Source organism: Apteryx mantelli, chromosome 8 (assembly GCF_036417845.1).
Source record: "Apteryx mantelli isolate bAptMan1 chromosome 8, bAptMan1.hap1, whole genome shotgun sequence".
Classification (NCBI taxonomy): domain Eukaryota; kingdom Metazoa; phylum Chordata; class Aves; order Apterygiformes; family Apterygidae; genus Apteryx; species Apteryx mantelli.
Genome location: NC_089985.1, coordinates 40574672 through 40595669, shown reverse-complemented (window position 1 = coordinate 40595669; position 20998 = coordinate 40574672). Strand labels below are relative to the sequence as shown.

General features: G+C 45.1%; 1 protein-coding gene across 2 annotated transcripts in view; it reads right to left on the bottom strand.

The window, feature by feature from the left end:
* Positions 1-20998, bottom strand: part of ROR1 (receptor tyrosine kinase like orphan receptor 1) — a 165274-nt gene that overhangs the window by 37065 nt on the left and 107211 nt on the right. Inside the window, exons 2-4 of one of the 2 annotated variants that reach the window (XM_067301352.1) lie at positions 14337-14408; positions 1925-2212; positions 312-342 (exon numbers count right to left, since the gene is read on the bottom strand). In XM_067301352.1, the coding sequence (XP_067157453.1) occupies positions 312-342; positions 1925-2212; positions 14337-14408 (391 nt within the window). The remainder of the gene's footprint in view (positions 1-311; positions 343-1924; positions 2213-14336; positions 14409-20998) is intronic. The other variant, XM_067301353.1, reaches the window with a different exon arrangement.

Here is a 20998-nt window from a genome sequence, read left to right as displayed (position 1 = left end):
GCAATACGTATGCAGACCAGTTTCTGCTCACACACTATATGCTACATGCATACTGAAATCAGTTCAAAGACTGAAGGTACCAGACAATCTACAGAAAGTATTGGAAATTAAGAAATCTGGTGTAAGAAATAGGAGTTGAAATACTATGAAAATTTATCTATGAGACAGATAATACAGTTACCATAAATAACCATACTATCTGACTTAAAGTGGAATGTAAAAGTGCTTCTGTCATACAAAGTGAAAAATGAACATCTGACTGCTGAAAAGCAAGATTAATGAATCAGTATAACAGACATGAAACAACTTACGATGATCCTGGACTTGCTGTTGGCGGGGGACCTGGAAAAGTGACAGAATAAAAACAGCGGGATGAGTTATGGTGAGGTAACAAGTAGGAAGCTTTAGAAAACCTTTTAAAAGATAAAAGTAACAGTCTGTCATGTTGAATGTGGTTTACGTAGTTTAACAGACGATTCGCACTTTCTCAATACCAAAGACAAGGCTGTATCCTGTAGCAGCGATTGTCTAAAAAATGCCATAGATCAGGCCCATGAATAGGTGAGGCACCGATCCTGCAACTCCAGTGGTGGCTGGGGCCATCACAAAAAATTAAAGCAAACACAACTCGCACAAAAGCACCCAGCCTGCAAACTATAGCTTGCACAAAAGCAGCCTGGAACTCCAACTGGGAGAAATCAGCATCATTTCCCCCTATCAGTCTTCATTATTTTCCAAGGAATTTGTCCTAGGCCTGATTCAAATGTATTGACCAGGTTTCCTCGGACCTCAGTGGGCTTTGGATGAGAGCATTTCATTGCTACTGTACTTTGTGCTTGCTTTTGGCAAATATTGGAAGTTTACTGGAGCTTACTGGAGTGTATGTTCACTGAAACAGCACAGACTGAAGAATCTGCTCTAGGATATTTAGGGGTAATTCATACAAATGAGTATTTGCTCCAGAAATTTGATTGTAAAATTAAATTTGCTCCAGTCAGAAAAAAAGAAAGATATTAGGTGTTTTCTACAAAAATATCAGGTGTTTTCAACAGGAGTGTCTACAAAAGTATCATTGTCCAGATAAAAATCTCCTAAATTTCAGATACAAGCTAGAAGACAACAACTGCTTTACAAGAACGTCTAAATAATATTTTTGTAAGAAACAGAATATAGAAAAATCTGGGAGATATATGAAAAAAAAGCTAGGAAACTCATCAAATACATCATTCATTATGTGTTATTTGTCCAGTTCTAAAGAGGATTAACTGGGACTCCATGCAAACATCTTCAGCTCAGTGAATTCTTTCCCTCTGAATGGGGGCGTGGAGGAGATGACGCACAAAACCTGTTTCTTGTTTGGGGTCTTCCCAGTCGTAAGATCAGCTCTGAAGGCAATTATCTCTATATAAACTTTGACTTGGAAGAAAAAGTGCTTATTTTAACCAAAAGGGGTGTGTGTGTGTATATCTATATCTACATCAATCACTAATGTGCCTCCAATTTATATTGTAATGAACATTTGCATTCCACTTTCAATCTTTTGCAAGCTTAAAGTTCTCATATACTAGAGAAAAAGGAGGCGACTCAGGCACTTGAGAATGAAGTAGATTTTCTCACCTGACCTGAAGCTACTCAGGTGGGATATGTTTAGTTCCCCCAGTATTTCGATCCTACTTCCAAGAGGCCCTTATATAATAAAAGCCACTATTACAGCTGGTGACATGGGTATCTCAGCTGAGCAATGAGAAACATGCAGAGAGGATAAAACTGCCACCCCAACGGTGTTCCCAGGAATAGACTGAATCTGACCTGGTATCACTACATCTGAGCTGAACGTTTACAGGGGCTAAAACAGAACTCCCTCTCCAGAGCTGTTGTCCTGCACCTTTCTACAGTTTGAGCAGTTGAAAAGGCGAGAACTTACCAAATTTTACAAACAGCACGCCAGTTGTAGAAACTGTCTTTCTGCCGTTAGTTGCAACGCACTGGAAGTAACCAGTATCCGTAGTGTCAAGGTTCCTTATTCGCAGTCGAGAGCCGTAGCTTGTTGCACGGAAAGAAATCCTCCTGGGCTCTTGAACGACCGGGGCGTCGTTTTTCAGCCAACGTACAGTGGGAGGAGGATTGCCAGAGACTTTACAATGCAGCTCTGCGGTCTGGCCAAGGGTGGTGGTTATGTTATTCATAGGTTCGTCAAGTGTCAAGAAATAATCTATTAAGTGAAAAGAAAAAAGGGTGAATAAAGAATTCCAGCTTAGAAAATGTCGATTTAAAGAAATCTCATTCTTGTCTTTGAAGGGAAACAAGAGAAGTGGCTATCGGATTTAGCAGAAAACTTAATGGAGGTTTCAGGCCCAACAATAGATCTCATACAGCTTTGCATGGTAATTAAAGGAAGAAATCTTGGCGTTTTTATTGTAGTATAGTAATGCTATATTTCTTGAGAACGCCTCTTTCTCACCTATGGACTCTATACTTTCTCAACATCATCCTACTCAGCTTCATTCAACACAGAAAAAGGAGGTAACACTGCTTCTCGTTCTTTTATTTTTCCTTTTTGCTAACTAGTAGATGTGAGAGGTTCATTCAGGAACTCTTTACCTCCAGCCAAAACCAGATCTTCCCAAGGGTCCCCAGTCTTTTGGAAATCCAACTGCTTATTTTGATGCCTGTGCCTTGCAGTACTGCCCTTGCTCGAGTTAGGATCCACAAAATACATCAATATATGAAATTAATCCCTCCAGAATGAAGATCTCAGAACAATTTTTTAATTGACTTGCAGAGCAGTGTAGACAGCACGTTGCCAAAGATTTTGTACACACTAACTGTATGTATGAAGGAATAAGGATCATATCTAGGAAACGAAGACTTTTTTTTCCTCGGTCAGGATTTCCCTTGCTAAGACTGCCGAAGTTTATCTTCAATCTGAAATAGGTCTCGTGACAGGTACGAGTAGAAGACCAAGAATTCTTTTATTTTGTTAGGATAGGGAATGTTAAATCAAAATTTAAAGAAATTAATCTCTTCTAATCCAATCATGAGCATTGCCTTCTTCTGTCAGGTGCTATTTCATTCTACATCCTTCAGGAAGAGGACTATTTCCAGTTAACTGTACTCAACATTTAATTAAATCCTTTAAAGGCAGATGGTTGGATGGACTGGGTACCGGCAACGGAATATGTAGGCTTTCATCTCAGTGTCACAGGTTCAAATCTAACTGTGGTCATTAGTGGCCAAAAACTATTATCATCCGTTGGACGTCTCAGCAGGGAGGCCGACAATGAAAACCCATAGACTGTGCTCTGCTCCTTTGCTCTCAGAGCAAACTCGTGAGGTCAAGAAAAGCCTATCGGCAAGTAAATTTGTGCTGTGCTGCTTATGCTGCAGTCTTCTGTAGGCACATCTACTGTTAACTCCAGCAATAAGCCTTCCTAACAGTATGAAAAAAAATCTCCATCGTGTATTAAAAGCAGCTTAGCTAACTAACGTTTCTAACTAATCCACTTCCCTAACTATTTATTTAATCCTGTCTTCACTGGCTACTCCCTTGGTTAGGTTTTGTGTATATTAATATCTCTTTCCTTTCTATTTAATCTGTTTAGAATGTAAGTTCTTACCCTCTGCTCGTACAGCGCTTCATACAATGCGCCCCTGTTCTCACTGGGTCCCTGGGAGCTAGGAGAATAAACATTAAGTACAAAGGAGCTCTCCACACATTTTTTTCACCCATCAAGTAGTCTTTTAATGTGCAGGTATGGATTTGAAACTGCAAAATGCTACTGTTATCTATGCTCCCATGGATCTAATTAGTTAAGAAAACTGCGTATGGGGTAAAAAGGGCAGAGGTTGCCGCCCTCCGGTGAAGACAGACAACAGGGTTCAGTGTCTTTCACCGGGGAGTCAGAGCGGGCTGTTAGTTCTCCAGAATCATTTCTGCAGGCTTCATCACGAGATTAGAAATGTTTCTGACTCACTGTCTAAATAACCTCGCCGGGAAGCATAATCCAAGTCAGCTCACATATTCTTGGGTTCTCTCCACATTCTGTATTTAATAAAATCACACTAATAGCATGGAACTGGATAATCACATTTAATTATCTATATAACATTTCTATACCACACTCGTCTATATAATTCCTGATAACATTTCAAAGACAGTGATTCAGACACTTACAGCATAATACAGTCAGAAAACAGAACGTTGTCTGCCCTGGGATGGTCTTGCTGACAACCAAGATGGTATACATAGTATTTTAAAGGTCCTATGGTATACAAATGTAAATGCAAATGAAGGAGTAAGGATGTTAGGTAGATTTCCAAAGACTGGAGAATGATTTTAAAATATCAATAGCAACAGTAAGACGGTGAAAAAGTACAGCTGTAATGCAAGAGCTATAGTGAAACTACTGTGTAGGCACAAACAGAAACAGTCTCTGGGATCCAGAAGTGTCTGATTCTTCTCTAAGTGTTCTCCACCACCCTCACTGGACAACTATAGAAACACCAAAACAAAACACATATACTAAATTCAGCTTTGTTTAATCCTTAAATCCATAAATTTTGCATGCAAATCATAAATCAGATCAAGCAGCAGACCGTAAGGCACCTAAGATGAGATTTAAACTGGGCAAGTTTCAAGAGGCTGGACATTTCACAAGAAGAAGTTTCTCACAGATAGAGTAGTTCTGTAATTGGAAATGAACTGAAAGACTAACAGTGCTTCCAAGAAATCTTGGACTGTTATTGATGCATACAAAATTATGAAAATTCTTTCTCTGCAATGCATGAAAACCCTCAATTATTGCACTTGCCAAAAGGGGCCAAAGAGAAGTCCAATTTTATTTTTAATAGTTGTGTCTGTCACCAAAGCCCATCAAATCTCCAGAGCTACTGCCACCATCCTCTTCCTTTAACGACAGCAGTACAAAGAACACACAGAACAGTTCCTCCAGGTTTCTCACCAGGTCACCCCCCATCAGCCCCCCTCTGGTGCCATCAGCATTAACAACATCTTCAGGGCTAGAAGCACAAAGGCCGGGAAAACTGGGGGTAAATCCTTCTTCTGGACTTTCAGCAGGAGTCAAGTAGCGCTGATGGAACGGGATGAACCTGCTGCTTGCATATCTGCTGAGGACACCGTGTTGCACAGCTGTATTTCACCATGTTTCATTTGATACGCTTCCTGTCACTGAGAAGCTCTCTAGATCCCCAAAGTTGACTCTCTCTGACCGAAAGAACAAATTCTTAGAAACCTTATGGTTCTTGTGTGCAAAGTAATTACTATGTTTCTGAGAATTAAACAGTCTAGTGGCAACGGGCATTGGAAAGTCTGAGTTTTAATCCTGGCTCTGAATAGTCTGGGGTGAATCACTCCAGTTATGATTTTCAGAAGAGCCGAAGGGAACGAGACACCCAAAGCCAATCAAAATTCACATGGGATTTGTGCAACTAACTCCTTTTCAAAACAGCCTTAAACCTTTTGGCTCAATCTCTCTAGCTATAAAGTGAGGATAATAATCCCTCTTACATCATGGGGAGGCTGTTATGTACATTAATGAGATAATGCTCGTAAAGCACTTTGAGGGTGAAAAGTGCTATGCTGGGATAAGCACTGTTATTACATTTTAAGTTAAATCTCAGGGTTTCAAGCACATAACAAATGCCGATCCGTATTTTAGAGTAGCACTCTATAAAAACTTTTTAGAGACATTTTAAGTTACAGAAGTTTGGGAGAATGGTCTGAAAAAGTTCTGAATAAAATTTAGCCCACCTATAATTTAATAATAGCCAAACTGATTTTTTTTAATTTGTAAAAACAATTTACTGCTGGGCCTAGACCCTGAATGCCAAGTTTCAGCCCACAGAGATTTTTTTTTTTAATGGCTGAGTTATAAACCCTTGAAAAATGCTGACAGCCCCTTTACTATAGCAGCACTAGCGGGTGCCCTATAATGAACTTTTAAATGACTTGAGATAATATCTGGAAAGCCAAGCCTGAAATATATTTCTGGGTTTGAGCCGTTGCCAATGCAAACACAACACATCATAAGTCATCTTCATGATTCTAAGCACATAAATTGGAGACACTGCATGTAAAATCCAAATATTAGGTATCCTTCACGGTGAAACTTTTTGCTGGTTTGATGTCACAGAATAGCGACAGCTGTGCAAGGACAAAATGTAGTGCCCTGTGTGTCTTGAAAGCAGAAAAGTGCGTGTATTTCCACAGCTATGTCTTGACATTGTTAAATCGGAGCCTTCCCAGTCATAATAAATTCTTAAGTATTCTACTACTTTTAAGTGGAGCCCAGGTGGCTTTCAAAATAAAAGCTTGTCCTCTCTGGCCAAGGAATGTTAATCTCCACTGTGACCACATGGTTACTCTATCTTAAATTACCAAAGGCACATCTTAGAGCAGTAACACCCTCTTTGCTTGGAGAGGGTTTTGCTGGCCACAGTGCTTTCACATGCACTGTGTATGCAATGTGTCTCTGATTTCATTAGGAGTTCAGAGCATGATGGGGGATGCAGGATAAGACCCTGAAACGTTCATTTTATGAGAAGAACTGTTGTTTCATTTGTCCTTTTCTTTATGCCCTTCTGATCTTTCACAATATTCAGAGAAAGGCTAAAATTAGAACCTTCATTTAAGCCACCCCAAGCCTGAAAATAGTTTTACTCCAGGTGCAGCAGAGCAGCCTGGATCCCACGTCAGCTTCCTATTCTACACATGCAACAAAACAGCGCTCTGGAAAGGACCACAAGCAAACGTTTTCTGCAGCAAAGTTACAGATGTGAGGACACTATTTCCAACTGCTGAACCAGAGAATAAGTATTTAATCCTGGATTTGAAAGTTCAAATCTGCATTGCAGTGCGTAAAGCAACTCTGTGAACCAGTCGGAGTAATGCAGTTTGGACAGTCTTACAGACAATTTATTACATTTATCTTTCTTGCAGCAAAAGGTTTAGCAACTCACCACTTCTTTGGCATAACATATGTTGACAATAAAGGAAGACAAAAAGCGTCTGAATCAATGACTGCAAGATGGATATGTTCAGTGATTGGTAACTTAAACAAACAGATAATCTTTGTCTAAAGAGAAAAATACTATTAAGCATATCACAGGGTCTGACAGAATCTACCCGAAATAGTATACGGCTAAGGAAATAAGTATTTTCATTTATTCTGAGTTTTGGATTAGCTGTGTTAGTCCGGTCAGATGCTACATTTGGATGCATCCAGTACTCACATTTATCACCACCACTGACAAGCCCAATGAGCCCAGCCAGTTGGAAATGTTCTACACAAAATTGTTCTCTTTGGAGAAAGAGCCGATGAGCTGGAGCCCACCCAGTCTGAATATGCTGGATGGGTTTGTTGTTCGTTCCATATGTCCAATAAACTTTAGTTTTAAGCTATTCCAGTTAAGCTAAAGAAGGAATCAGCAGGATTTCTTACTGAAGTGCGGCAATAGACAGAGCACATATTTCTCAATTGGAAAAAGGATTAACCATTGATTCCTTGATCTGCCCATAACTCATAAAGGAAGACAACTCCTGGAAGGTCAGGTCTGTGCGTCTGATCAACAGAAGCCTTGTTATTAAAAGGGGCAAAAGGAAGACTACTGGCTGGAATTTCACTTATTTTAAATGAATAAAAGTAGGGGAATGACAGTGGGAGGAAAGGAATACCGCACCCGACCTATGATTTGGCAACCCGCATGAAGAATATCAAAGAGCTAAAGAAACCCAGACAACCGAGCGGAAATATTCAATGTCAACTGTCTTGGGACAAAAGGAAATTCGCTACCGCGTTTGCTTGCCCAGCTTAATTTCAAACGAGTTTCCTCAGAAATGAGGACGTGTAAGCCTCAGAACACATACAGCAACTGAGTATCGGTCTTCTCTTCCCCAGACATCACCTAGGGGCATTATGCCATCCAAGGACAACTTAACTTAAACAGGCTGACCGCTGCCCCAGGCGTCCTGGCTTTTCAGATGTCCGTGTGTGCCCTTTACTGTATTTAGAGTTCTCCTAATTGTTGCTTTCTCATAATTAACAGCTTCTCCACTGCCCCGGGCCATAGGGGAGGGAGAGCTTGGGGAGGGAAACCAGAGCACAGATCCCCGTGGACCTTCGAAACATTATCAGGGCCGAGCACCTGAATCCCATTGTTTTTTGATGGGAACTGGACAACTCCCTGCCCGCCCTGCCTTTGCGAATTCTTAGTACGCATCCGAGAGTTCACATCTGCCTTGACTTTTATGAGCTCACTTTCAGGTTTAAGGACAGCTGTCTTGGTGATAGCTTTGAGACTATAATCTAGCAAGGGGAAATGAAGCTTTTCTTTGCTCAGGAACCAGTTTTATAGCACAAGTAGGAAGCTGCTGAACTTTATCACAAAAAAAGTGATTTGGAATAGGTAAACAAATGTCCACATCCAGCTATAAACCAAACTACTGAAAACCATCAAGGGATTTTGTCGTCACTTTAGAAGCCATTCTGCAGTACAGAGCCACGTACAAAAACTCAACCTATTAAAGGAAGGGTGTATAGAAAGGTATGTGCCTTAAGATTAATGCTGTAGAGTCAAAGAAAAGCTGTTATTTTTGACATTTTGACATAGCATCACTTTAGGATCTGGTTCTTATTAGCCCTTTCTGTGCCTTTTAAAGGTCTATTTTTTTAAAACCAAAAATGTCAGGAAATTTGGAACAGAAACTTACAATAAAACACGTCCCTTGACCCTATGATCTATCAATCTTTCAAATAAACAAAGACAGCTGGATGAGCCAGGAAAAGGTTATTATATATAGTTACCTTATGCATAGTGGTCAGACATTCATTGCCCGCACTGAGGTTGAAAAAACCCCCAATGTTAAGTGAAGCATTTTGTGAAAGATTTTTACCACGAATGCTGAACGTTACTCAGGGTGGTTTCTTTTTTAGGTTGTGTTCTATGACCTTCAGATTTCACACCCTGTATTATTTATAAATGAGACATTCAAGAAACACAAATTCTCAAATAAAAACGTACACTCCGTCAGTGGAAAAGCAAACAAAAGGAGCTAATGTACTGTGGCTAAAAAAATTTTCAAACAAAGTAGCAGTAATTTACTGCCTCACTACTAACGCGACCCCACAAATAGAATCAGGATCCTGAGCCCCATCAGGGGAACTTGATTTACCGAATATCCCCCAGATAATAAAGGAAAATAGAAAGGTAAATTGTGCATGAATGTGAAAGCTGTAATTCTTCCCCTTTCACCACGTGTATCGAATTGACATCCAGTGATTTCAAAAGAAAATCTGGAAATCTCTAAAGAACTAGGGCCAAGCCAGGAGGCCTTGATGGGCTCGGTTTGGCCCCGCTTGCTTTTGTTTACGTTTTCAGAACGCAGTCAGCACGAGAGTCAAATTCCCCCGGCAACACCAGAAAAGTTTTCTCTATAAAGCTGTATGGCCAGGTCACATCCCTGCCTGGAAGAACTTGCCAAGGTGATTCTCCAAGGAAGAAGGGCCCCCGGGCAGCCCGGCTGTGTCCACCCAGGCGCCCACCGAACGCCACGGCCTCTCCTGACACCGTGGCGGAGCCCACCCGCCCGGATGGACACCTCCGGGACGTTGGTGCAGCGCGGTCCCGGACGTGGGGTGTAGGAGTGCATCCTGCAGTCCTCCCATGCCCCGTTTTGACCTTCCTCAGTTATTTTCTGCCGCTAGATCATGCTAGCGGAGGAAGGCTGGATGAAAACGCGAGTGGTGAGGGGAGGCTTGTTTGCTGGAGGTGATCCTTGTGCGGACATGCCTTTGGAAACTAAGGGTATGGCCAAGCGTAACCTTAAGCGACCACTGATTAATTTGGGATGCGTTTTGCAAAATCCTGACTCTTGCCATCAAGCTCTCCAGGGAATTTTTGCCATGCCTGCAAGGTCTATCCCACAGAGGAAAGGTCTGAGCTGGAGGGATCAAAGTCCAGGCGTGGACCCCACGGCTTGGCGCTCAGGCTATCTGGAATTGAAAACGGTCCCCAAGCACTGACCGAGTCTAATGTTTCATAGCTGTTCGCCAAAGCGGACAGGCCAGGAGGAAGGAACGAATATCGGCAACATCTGCAAAAGCTCCTAGTGACGGGTTTTCCTTGGATGCCCAAGTGAAGAGCCGCCGGGCGGAGGAGGCGGTGGGGACACGGTAACGCAAGCTGCCTCCCGCAGCGGTGGTCCTCAGCTCCGGCTGGCCACGGCCGGGGATCGGGCACTGCGCGAGGGCTCGTGCCCCCAGAGGCGGCTGGCGGGATGCAATAAGCTCTCCGAGAGGCTACGGTGGGCACGGGGGGAGCGGGGAAGGAAGGGGTCAGGGGAAGGAACGGAGACGCGCATCGTCTGCTCTTATCGCTCCTGCAGAGTCTAGGCGTCCTGTTCCAGCGAATGGCCACAGAAGTGGAATCCTATCCACAATTAAAAGAAAATACAAAATATTTCAAAGCTGACTCTTTCTTGGCGGAGGCTCCAATGTTATCTTTGCCTAAGGATGAAGAGTTCCCAAACAATTCCTCTACTGTACTAGACATAAACAGGCTCCCATCCAAAGCCGGGCCTACCTCCTTCCCTATAAATAAACAGACATCTGAGGCAAGGGAAGGCCTACCTCTCCACGTCCATCCTTGGGGAAGAGAAGCAGCCAAACGAAGGCTCTTCACCCTTTCAGCGAGGCTCAGAGCAGAGAAGGGTTCGCTGCGAATCAGAGCCTTTCCCAAGCAAAGAGCTGGAGCAGGCCCTGTGCCCCGCGGCGAGGGGCAGAAGGGAACGTCCCCAAACCGCGACGGACCGGGCTACCAACCTGGGGTGAAGGCCTTCGCCGCCACCTACCCGTCCCCTGAGACATGCCGCTTCCTAAAACCAGACCGCCTTTTTCCCTGAAGTACGCGTATTCCCCCTTATACCATTAAAATTCTATTTCATCACACTTTCCTTTCTCCTTTTCCCTCACGACATTCCCCTTGCACACCACGACTGAGCACTCGCAGGAAAAGAGAAAAATGCTCGTAGCTGAATTTCTCCTATTTTAAAAGTGATCATTTTTATTTTTATGCATAGTTTGTTTGTTTTTTTTAAAGGTTTTGGAGAGAACCACCTCCTCCCTCCCATCAATCGTTGCTTTCAACAGCTCTTCACGGGTGGCTGCGTCTCTTTTAAATTCATTTCCTGTTAAAAAGAATAAACAGGCAACTGTTTAATGCTGTCAATTTAGCTTATTTAATAGAAATTGAAACCTGAATAGGGCTCAGTTGTAAGATAATCAGTGCAGAACCCACCAAGCTAGGGAAAACGGCATATTAAGCAATTATTTCAAAATGCATAATATTGTTTAACAAGACTATGAGCTTGTTCCTCCGTCCCGAACGCAGGAGACATACTCAAGGAAGAGATGTGAATTTTCAAAAGACAGCAGGCAGAGCCACTTAATACGGACTGCCATTTAATTGGGAAATTTGGCTGGAAACCGCTTTCATGTGGGGAACTTAACAGGCTTTAAAATAAGTTTTACGGGGACGGCTGCGGGACCTCGTGGCTGGCTGCAGGAAAGACAAGTGGATGGTGATTTCTCAACGTGCTTGTTTGCAAAAGAAATGGAAACTAAGTGCATGCCTCATTTTCTCCTCCGAGGTCTCAGCTCCACCGGGCAGCGTGCGCTGCAGCGTATTTTAGTTTATATAAGCTAGACTTTCCGAACACCTTCGGTGAGAAGTGGCAGCTGCCACATGAAAGCCCCCACGTGGTCCTCGGGCAAGACGAAACGTGTGCGCCTGCATCGCCTGCGGGCGCACGGGACGAATCCACCCCGCTGACTAAGCCTTTTGGGCAGCAAATGTTTTTTAATCACGTATGTAAATCCATGCTTAGGCGTGTGAGCTTGCAGCAGTCTGAATGCTAACGAGCCCAAGGCGAGGGGCTGGTAATCCCGGGGGAGCGCAGTGCCAACGGCTGCACGCCGGGCGCAGGCGGCGCTGACAGCACGGCCCAGCAGCAGGTGCCCCGAATTAAGGCAGAAAACGCTCTCCTGGCGAACGCGGAGGCCGCCGGCGCCAGCACAGAAGCGCTAAGCTGCGCTTGGGGCAACGAGGTGAGGCAGCGCCCGGGACGGCGGCAGTCACCCAGAGCTTTGTCCGCGCTGGCCCTCGAACGGCTGCTCCCCGACCGAAACGGCGCGCGGGCAGCCGGAGCGGCGGGGCTGCCCCACGGCCGCTCTGACCCCGTGGGGAGAGGGCTTGGAAGGCAGCACGCAGCCCGTGCTCTTACCAGGCACCCTGCCCCGTCTCCTAGACGTGTACGTTAAGTGAAGGTTTTGGAGAGTGCGGAGGTTTGGGGAGTTTTGGAGCATTTGAACCACCCGCTGAGGTCAAGCTTAATCAAAGTCTGGAAAAAAAATGGGTCTGGTTATAAGAAACCAGCCTACAACCCCCCCCATTAGTATCAATAAGGAAGATACTGGGGGATATTTTTCAGAACAGACCAGATTTAATTTACTGTAACATTATCTCCGATATCACTTCTGATCTCTCCCCTCTACTTAGGTTTTCGTTTGAGGCATGCGGTTTTCCCTGTAATCTATGGGAAACTCTGGGCGCCTACCTATCAAACCCTTGAGGCTCACAACAGGGAAGGAAGAACATATCACTGACGATCATCTGCGAAAAATATTTCAGCCACTTGTCCAGACTTCTGCAGAGGAGTCAGAAGCAGAAACCAGCCCACCCTGACACTGGTGGTTCTTGCTGAGGCCTTGTCTCGCTGAGGACATCGTCCGTAAGAAAGCTTGGGGAGATCCTACAGACAAGAGCGTCCCCAGGACAAAGTGCAGCCCTGATCCCTCCTGCGAGCATGGGCCTTCCTTTGCTAGCGTCCTAGAGAAAAATCCACCCTGCAGGTTAGCAACGGTTGGGCTGTTACAGCACAGCGTAAGAGGCCTGAATTAAGGCCGTCTTCGGCATTTCCTATCTTTTGAGTGCTTGTCTTTGTGGCCTTAACTTTCTTTCTCTAGGCCACTTACTTTCTTCTTATTTTTGACCAATTAAGAAAATAAACAAACAAACAACCGACATCTGGCTTGAGGGAACCACTGCCTCTCGCTCCTCAGCAGCTCTGGAGCATTTGCAGTTTGACTTCTGTCCTCTGCAACCGGCCCGGGACCAGTGGAGAGCCCAGCTGGTCCCCCCAGCGTGGCGCGGGCACGCAGGGCGCTCCCGCACCCCGGCAGCCCTCCCGGCACGCGGCGCTCGGTGCAAACAGCGCCGTGGGCTGCGTTCGATCTCCGATTCCAACCAGCTTCTACCCGAGCCTGCCCCAACCGCGGTTCTGCAGATAGCAAGGGTGCCTCGGTCGAATTTTAGCAGGAGTAAAGCTGTAGGGAAAACCGTTCCCAGCAATAAATGTTTCCCAGAGAACTGATGTGTTCTTGTGCTTAAAGCAAGAGTTCACCGTTCTTTAAAGTGCACCAAACTCCGTATTCTAGCCATACTGAAGCACAGAAAACGTATTCATGCTTAAATATAAAACATTATGAACATATGTTCGTAAAAAAAACATTAACAAAATACAGACAAAAACGTCTGGGAAAACCATCTGTGGCAGAACTCCACTATGGGAAATTTCAGGCTAAATAGTTAATGGTTGGCAAAGTTATAAGCAAATGAAAAGAGAGTGTTTGACAAATTGAACAGTTAGTGTGGCTAACAGCATCCTCCACAGTAAATGTTATGTTAGAAGCATTTCAAAGGCCAGATTGACTCAGAAAGCTGCAGGCCACTGGCTTGGAATAAAGGCTCAAGGAAGCTAAGCAATTTGGTTTAAATAATTGGTGGTGCATAATTTAGAAAATGAAGGGGAATAAGAAATATATCCCTTTTTTCACAATTAATACCCTTTGCAGAGTTTGAAATCACACATAATTACCACTTAGAAATGTCTGATGTATTTTTCCTTTCTATTAATTTAAAGCCTTAATAAAACACATCGCGGCAAACTGACTCTGCCTGATGCTTGTTAATTTTGAGTTCAAATCCTAAGATCCACCAGACAAAATGTCAAGCAGTTCATAAACCAACAGAATTCACATCTTGAAATATTTCTGCCATGTGGAACATTTTACGGGAACAAGAAACGAACACAGCATTCTCCAGAAATCACAGAACCGCATGTAATTAGATGTCAAAAGATCACAAGGCAAACAAGGTTTATCTCAAATGCCCGTTTGCTTGCTGATTCGGCCAAGTGGAGAATAAGATCTGAGATCTGAAAATCTGATTTCACATCTTCCAATTTTTCTCTGTCTAGTTACCTTTATCTAATTCGCTTGACACGTTCCATGAGGACGTAGGCATGAAATCAGCAACAACTGATGAATTTGCTCCTGAAAGGGAAAGATAGAAAAAAAATATGTTGTTAACATATTGTTTCTGTATCATTGGGGTATCAAGAGGTATTTTTAAAGTTGCTGTCACAGGAACAAAATGATTTGAATGATCTGAACACCGGTTATTAAAACGTACTAGATGCTCTATGTCGGCAGGCTGAAACATATGGGCAGCAGAACCGGCAAAGTGGAAAAAGGCACTGGGCCAGCGCTGGAGTTTGTTTTCCAATGCTGTCACTGCGAGGCCTTGTGTTAATTAAGCCACCGATCTCTTAGATGTATTTAGCCCATCTTAAAATCTCTCCCCGATTTTTATAGAGGTAGAACGACTCTGCAGTGTTACAGCTAACAGTCTAAGAAAAACACAAGTGCTGCGGCGTTGCCGAACATGCCACCCATTAGCGTTTACAAGCGAGGGTAATCCTGCAAACCCGGGTGCTCAAGAACAGACACGGTTTATGCACTGGAGTTAACAGGGCTGCTTGTACAAACAATCCCCGTACGACTCGACCAAATACAGGCTTGAAAGGCCGATGTGGACAGCAGTAGCGTTTCCTCATTACTATGATATTTTTTTCCCTGTAAAGAAGGGTGGAGGGTGGCCTTCATTTATTTTTTCACCTTTTTTTTTAAACTTTCGGTCAATGCCAACAGCCAGCAGTAGAGGCCCATGGTAAAGGACGCTGTCAGCCCAGGTCCAGCCCCAGCTGTAGGTTACGTTAAAACATCTCCTTGTATGTGAACATAGATGTTTTAAGTAAATATGAAGTATGAAGACTTCGCATGAGTAACTGCTGCTTCCGGAGGGGTCAAGGCGGCAGGGCCATGTCCGCAGGGAGCCGGCTGCCAGGCTCCCCGAGCACCTTTGCAAAGTCACCGTCAGCGGCATAAGCCCATAGCTACATGCTGGTGGTGGTGGCCGTACTGCTGCCTCCTCACATGTGACCCCACGCACATTAGGAGGCTCCTAGGACATCGCAGAAGGACCGCTTTTCCGGTGAGATCCCTCGGATCCCATCGCCAGGCAGGGCTCGGAGGGTCGGGGGAAGGATGAAGCAGGGGGCTGCGCTGCCACGTGGTCGCCACCACGTTCACCTGCCTCGGGACACGCAGTGTCCCACCTACGTCCTGTCACCCGGGAAGCCTGCGCCCACCCTCGGCTCCGAAACCATCCCTTTAGCTTGTTCCTAGTCATTTTTTACCTAGAAAGCAATTTCACTGAAAAAAATGTCAGCGCGAGGCTGTGTTCTGTTTTTATTTGATCAGTTACTATTTTATTTCACAGAAAGATCACAAAAAAACCTTAAATGAAAAGTCACACAAACGCACGAAGCAGTTAAGCTCAGATATGGCCGCTACGCTCTTCATAAATATCTTCTTTCTTAAAAGCCCACCTGGTAGCACTGCTTATTTAAGCCTCTGTCAAGTATTTCCAAGGTAAACACGGCATTTGGAGGCATCCTAACCGCCGGCGAGCCCGCGCGCCGGCCCGGCAGAGCCGCGCTGCGGGGCCGCAGCCCCAGCCGGCGGGAACGGCGCGGCGGGAACGGCAATACAGCGACGCTCGTTTACGCAAGCCGCGATTTTGGCCCGCCGCATTCATACCTCTTCTTTCTCTAAACGTTCTTACGCTATCGTACAATAAATATTTTTCCCAAACAGATGCCACCTCCGCAGTGCTGTAGCCGCAGCGCAGGCCCCAGGCCCCCATGGAGTCTTGCTTCGGGGATCACGATGAACCTGCCTGGACTTTTTCCCAAGTGCTAGCAGTTAGGAACCAACAGCCACAAATGCCTTCCTCACGTTACTGCTTTTAGGGCAGCCACTCCTTATCTCGCACACTTCTGCGGACAGCGGCTCAGCTTCTGCCTGATGCGCGTGTTAAAACGCCCACGTGGCTGGGAGACCTCCAGAGCGACCACCACCGCTGAGCGCCTGAACGGTGACACTACGACCACCGCCACGTGGTCAGCTGCACACCGTGGCCGCTGGTACAGAGGATAAAGCTGAGACATGGGTTAGGTGGCAAACAGCCAACGGGCCAATTTTGAGGTGAAAACGCTGTGTAGATAGTATTACTCTTGTTCACCTGGAAATACTCTCGTATTAAGATCCCACAAATGAACTGCATTCTGCAGACAGCTAACACGCAATAACCAAAATGAAAGAATAAATACCAACAATATCATGATCAAATACAATGTTTTACTATTTATAACTCTACAGCATTTATATTAATGTTTTCTTAAACAGACTTTGAAAACAGAGCCGTAAATCTTGCAGGGCAGACGTCAATCTGCAGAAGAAACCACATTAGAAGACCACACTGCAGAGGGAGGCAGGCTCACGTTTTCCCAGCAAGTTAAAAACGACTATTTGCGAGACAGCGCTGCAGACCGGTACCTGGTGCAAAGCGGGCAAGAGGCCAGGCGCCCCGCGGGCACCGAGCCCCTCGTGGAGCCGACTTTGGACTGCTCCGGCAATACTCAACTCTAGGCCATTCGAGCTCAATAATTCACCGTGGGAAGCGCTCTGCGGTAGCAGCGTTTTGTAAATAAAAAACAAAACAAAACGCTGCTGCCTCTTGCCACTTCCCCGTCTTGTGTCAATACCACATTTTCTGATATTCCTGAATTAAAGTGGCTAGTCGAAAGCAAGGTCTTACTGTGCCCTTAGTAAACATTTTCTTTGATGGAAAGGAACATGCAGAGCAACTCCGCAGCATGGGAAGATACCATCAGTCCAAAGTTAGTGCAGAAAACAAAAGTAAATGAGGAAAAAAAATCCATGAGACACACATTAATTTTTAACCGTGATGACTTAGGATTGCTGTACATGAAAGTGAGAACAGCGATACCTCTCCTTGGCAAAAACACGTTTTAACCTTCAGGCCAAACCTGAACCCGGCTCGTTCCCGCGGACGGTGTGCTCCCCGCAGCCGCAATGGGGAGAGGCGAGTCCTGGATCAAAGGCTCCCCAGAGCAACCTCGCTCTTCCTACAGACCCGAACCCACCTCCTCGCCCTGCCTGACCTGCCCCGCTCAATAACAGCGCCTCGAGGAGGACAAAGTGTTTGAGAAGCAGACTTGGGATGAGCAGGTCTTTCTTCCCTTTCGGTTAGCGCAGTCTGTGAAATCTAGATTTCTGTCCCCTCAAATGTATAGAAAAGCTCCTGACCAAGTCGGAAAATACCTCTGCTGCTTGGAAAGCGCTTAAATACTTAAAAGGAGCCTGAACTGCTTCTGTATAGCTCAGGTCAACCCACAGTGCCACCAAACAAGACCAGTCCTTTAATTCTAACTCCCTTCTACAAACCACAAGGGAGTAACTCGGCCAGTGGGTACTGAGCGGCTGGAAAACGACCTTTCACGTCCCGGCTGATGGCACTGTGCAGGACTGTCCTGGAGGAGGGAGCTGGAGAGGCGCGGGGCAGAGTCCCCGGGAAGCGCGCCGGCTTGCCACAACGCCTCCCCGTCCTCAGTGGGCCCCGGTGCCTGTGCCATCGGCCAACCTCGTGCGCCGGCGTGGAGCTGCAACCGGCCACCGCCATGCGTGCCGCCGCGTGGGCATCCGCCACCCCAGCAGTGCCACAGGATGCTGCTTATGTTACAGAGCGGACCGGAGTGCAAGGAGAAGGTGATCTTCACACATGCGAGCAGACCTCTTGATTGCAAGCAGGATTATGCAGGCTTTACCACCGCCAAGAGTCAAAAATTTTCACCAAGACCCACACATCCTTACTGTCCAACTTGGGATGGAAAGCACCATGAAGATGACGTGGCTCATGGACTAGACCTCTGTATCATCTACCACGGCAAGCCAAGAGCGACACACGGACTACCACGGGGCACTGCCGCGTTGCCCAGCTGAACCATGCAACGTGCCAAATGCAGTAAACACGGTTTGGTCATCACCAGGAGGTACTGGCTTCTTCTCACGCGTATTTGAGCAAATGTGCTAACCCTGAGTTACAGAAATGACGGTGTTGAAGTAGGCCTGCACAGCTGGGGACCTTCCGTCCGCTTTGCCCCTCGGCAGCTGTGCAGCAGCGTACGCCGTTTGAAGTGCCGGCAGCCGAGCCACAGAGGCCGTCGGCAAGTCAGACCCTCCTGACGAGGCACCCAGTTCAGACGTAAGCCCTTCCCCGCCACCAAAGAGACGGAGCCCTGCGAAAGCCACGGGGAGTGGAAGAAGGCTACAGCTACCACAGGAAGGACGGACAGGAGATCTGGAGGACACTATGGAGAGGCACTCGCTATCGCTCGCTTAAATCTCTAATAGCCCATCTATTCACTTCAGTTGTCAGCTGAGCTTTAAAACTTCCCAAGCATCAATTGCTCCCTTTGGAGTCAAAAGTTGTTGTATAGGATGTGCAGGATTTACATATCAACTTACACTTGGGGCAAGGAAACAGCCTTGCTCATTTGCCGCTCTCATTTAAAGAAAGAAAGAACATCCGCTTAATATTGTAATTGGATACTGATGAGGAGTTTAAAAACTAATCCTTAATTATTAAAACTGTCTTCTTATATCCTGCTTTAACTACCTAAACAATACGATTGTTTTGAAAAAAGTCAGCCTGAGAAATGTGATCAGTGAAGAGAACCATTATCCTGTTAAGATTTTATTTATAAATGAAATCATCATCTCAGATGAATGATCTTATCCTTAACACATAAAAGATAAGTATCTGCTCAAACCTCTACCAGTATTAAGAAATGCTGATCTTAAGTTAATGAGAAATCACAGCAGTCAATTATAAGTTCTGTGAAAAGCCACGTAAAGCGTATTCAGATAAACTCCCAACAGACAAGTTGGCTAACATCTCATTTTATTACCGTGTTGCGTAAGCGCAGGGCGAATTTCACACAAGTCAGTCCTTTAAAAGCCTTTGTGATTAAATAAACTTCAGTAAGGTTTACAAAAATCTGCCTCTGAAGAAAAACTGCAGAGCTAGTGCTTATCGCGGGCCTCCACCACTGTCTCATTTTCTCACCCTAAGCCAGCATTACTCACAGCCCGGTGTCTGCGCTGCCACGGCGCAGAGCCGTCGAGGGGCTGCGATGGCCTCGCAGACCCCGGCTCTGCGCCCGGCTTAGCTCATATCTCTGGGCCGTGCATTTGTAACATGAAGAGAAGAGACTATAAGTCAAAACAGGAAGAAGGCAGATAGCTAAGATGACACCAAACCCAGAAGTGATGGAAGATGTTAATGGGAAATAAATCTGCGATATGGAAACAAAGCAGAGAGAAAAATAAGTCTGCGGATGTAGGCGCTCTGTTTGCAAGGCAGTATAAGCAAAGCGCGAGATGTGCAAGACTGCTCCGCAGGGCACCTAATGCCCCAGCAGAAATGTTGGCTCCAACAGGCTTTCTTCTCGGGTGCAGAGGTGAAAATCCCAGGTCTTATGGAAATATATCTTTTTAGGCAGAAGATATGTCTAGTTAAAACAAAAAGTACACATTTCAATGTGTCTTCTTAATGGGAATCCTCTGTCTTTAGATCACCCCAGTGGGTCATTCTACACTCTATTTATATACCCAAAAGACAGTCTGGAGTTAATAATTTTTTCTGATGCAAATACGAATCCTACTGCAATATATGCAATACAGATCTCACCACAGGATACTCAAAATGCCAAAAAGAGCAAGGAGATATTTAGAATAACCAGAAAGTTAGAAGCCTGGGTAATAACGTAAACTATACAAATTCAAGTTGACACTATATAGAATAAGAATCTTTCCATCTGTGAATCTCTTTCTGAAGCTGATTAGAAGGTCTACCCTGAGTGGGATTTGCTACACTGTGAAGGTGTGTGCCTAGAGAAGTGATAAAGCCCCCATCTCACAAGACACTGCAGACGAGAATAGGCAGGACCTGAGTACACGCACAAACAGGGAGCAATCCCACACTGCCAGGAAGGCCAAGACAGGACAGCTTAACCAGGGAGCTGGGCAGAATAACTCTGGCCTAACCACCAATAAACATTTTATATCTGCTTTGGAGCAAAAGTTTCCAGAAAGACCTGCAGAACTGGAAGTCTGACATTTTTCACTGGAAAAGAGATGTTCCTGCACAGTTCGTTTGGTGAAAAAGTGCGGAAAAACTTTTATCACCTTTTTAAAGTATGAAAGAACATGCTTCAAAATTCAGATCCCCATAAACTGCTATGAAACGGTGTTGTCATCTTTTTTTTCTAACAGGTATTTTCCAACTCTGGAAACCACAGTTGGAATTTTCTAAGGTGGAGCCCAAAGCAACACTGAAATGTCTTCACTCCTACCGAGATCCTGGAGGCCTCTTAGATACCTAGCAGTTTATGTTGTACATGGAAAATGTTCCAAGCATCTTACGTTTTGAAAGGCCTCAAAAATAATGGTCCAGTTTAAAGAATATAAGAATCAAATAACCCAAAGTAATAGTTTGAAATGTGTTAAGTCACAGAGGATACCATTATTTGTACGTGCATGTTTTAAAGGTAGCCCAACCCCCCCGACAGGAGCACAGAAAGGTCCCACACTCCTGGGCTCTGTATTTGGTGATGCTCCGTCACTTCAAGCAATGCACACAACCTGTGACTGGCAGA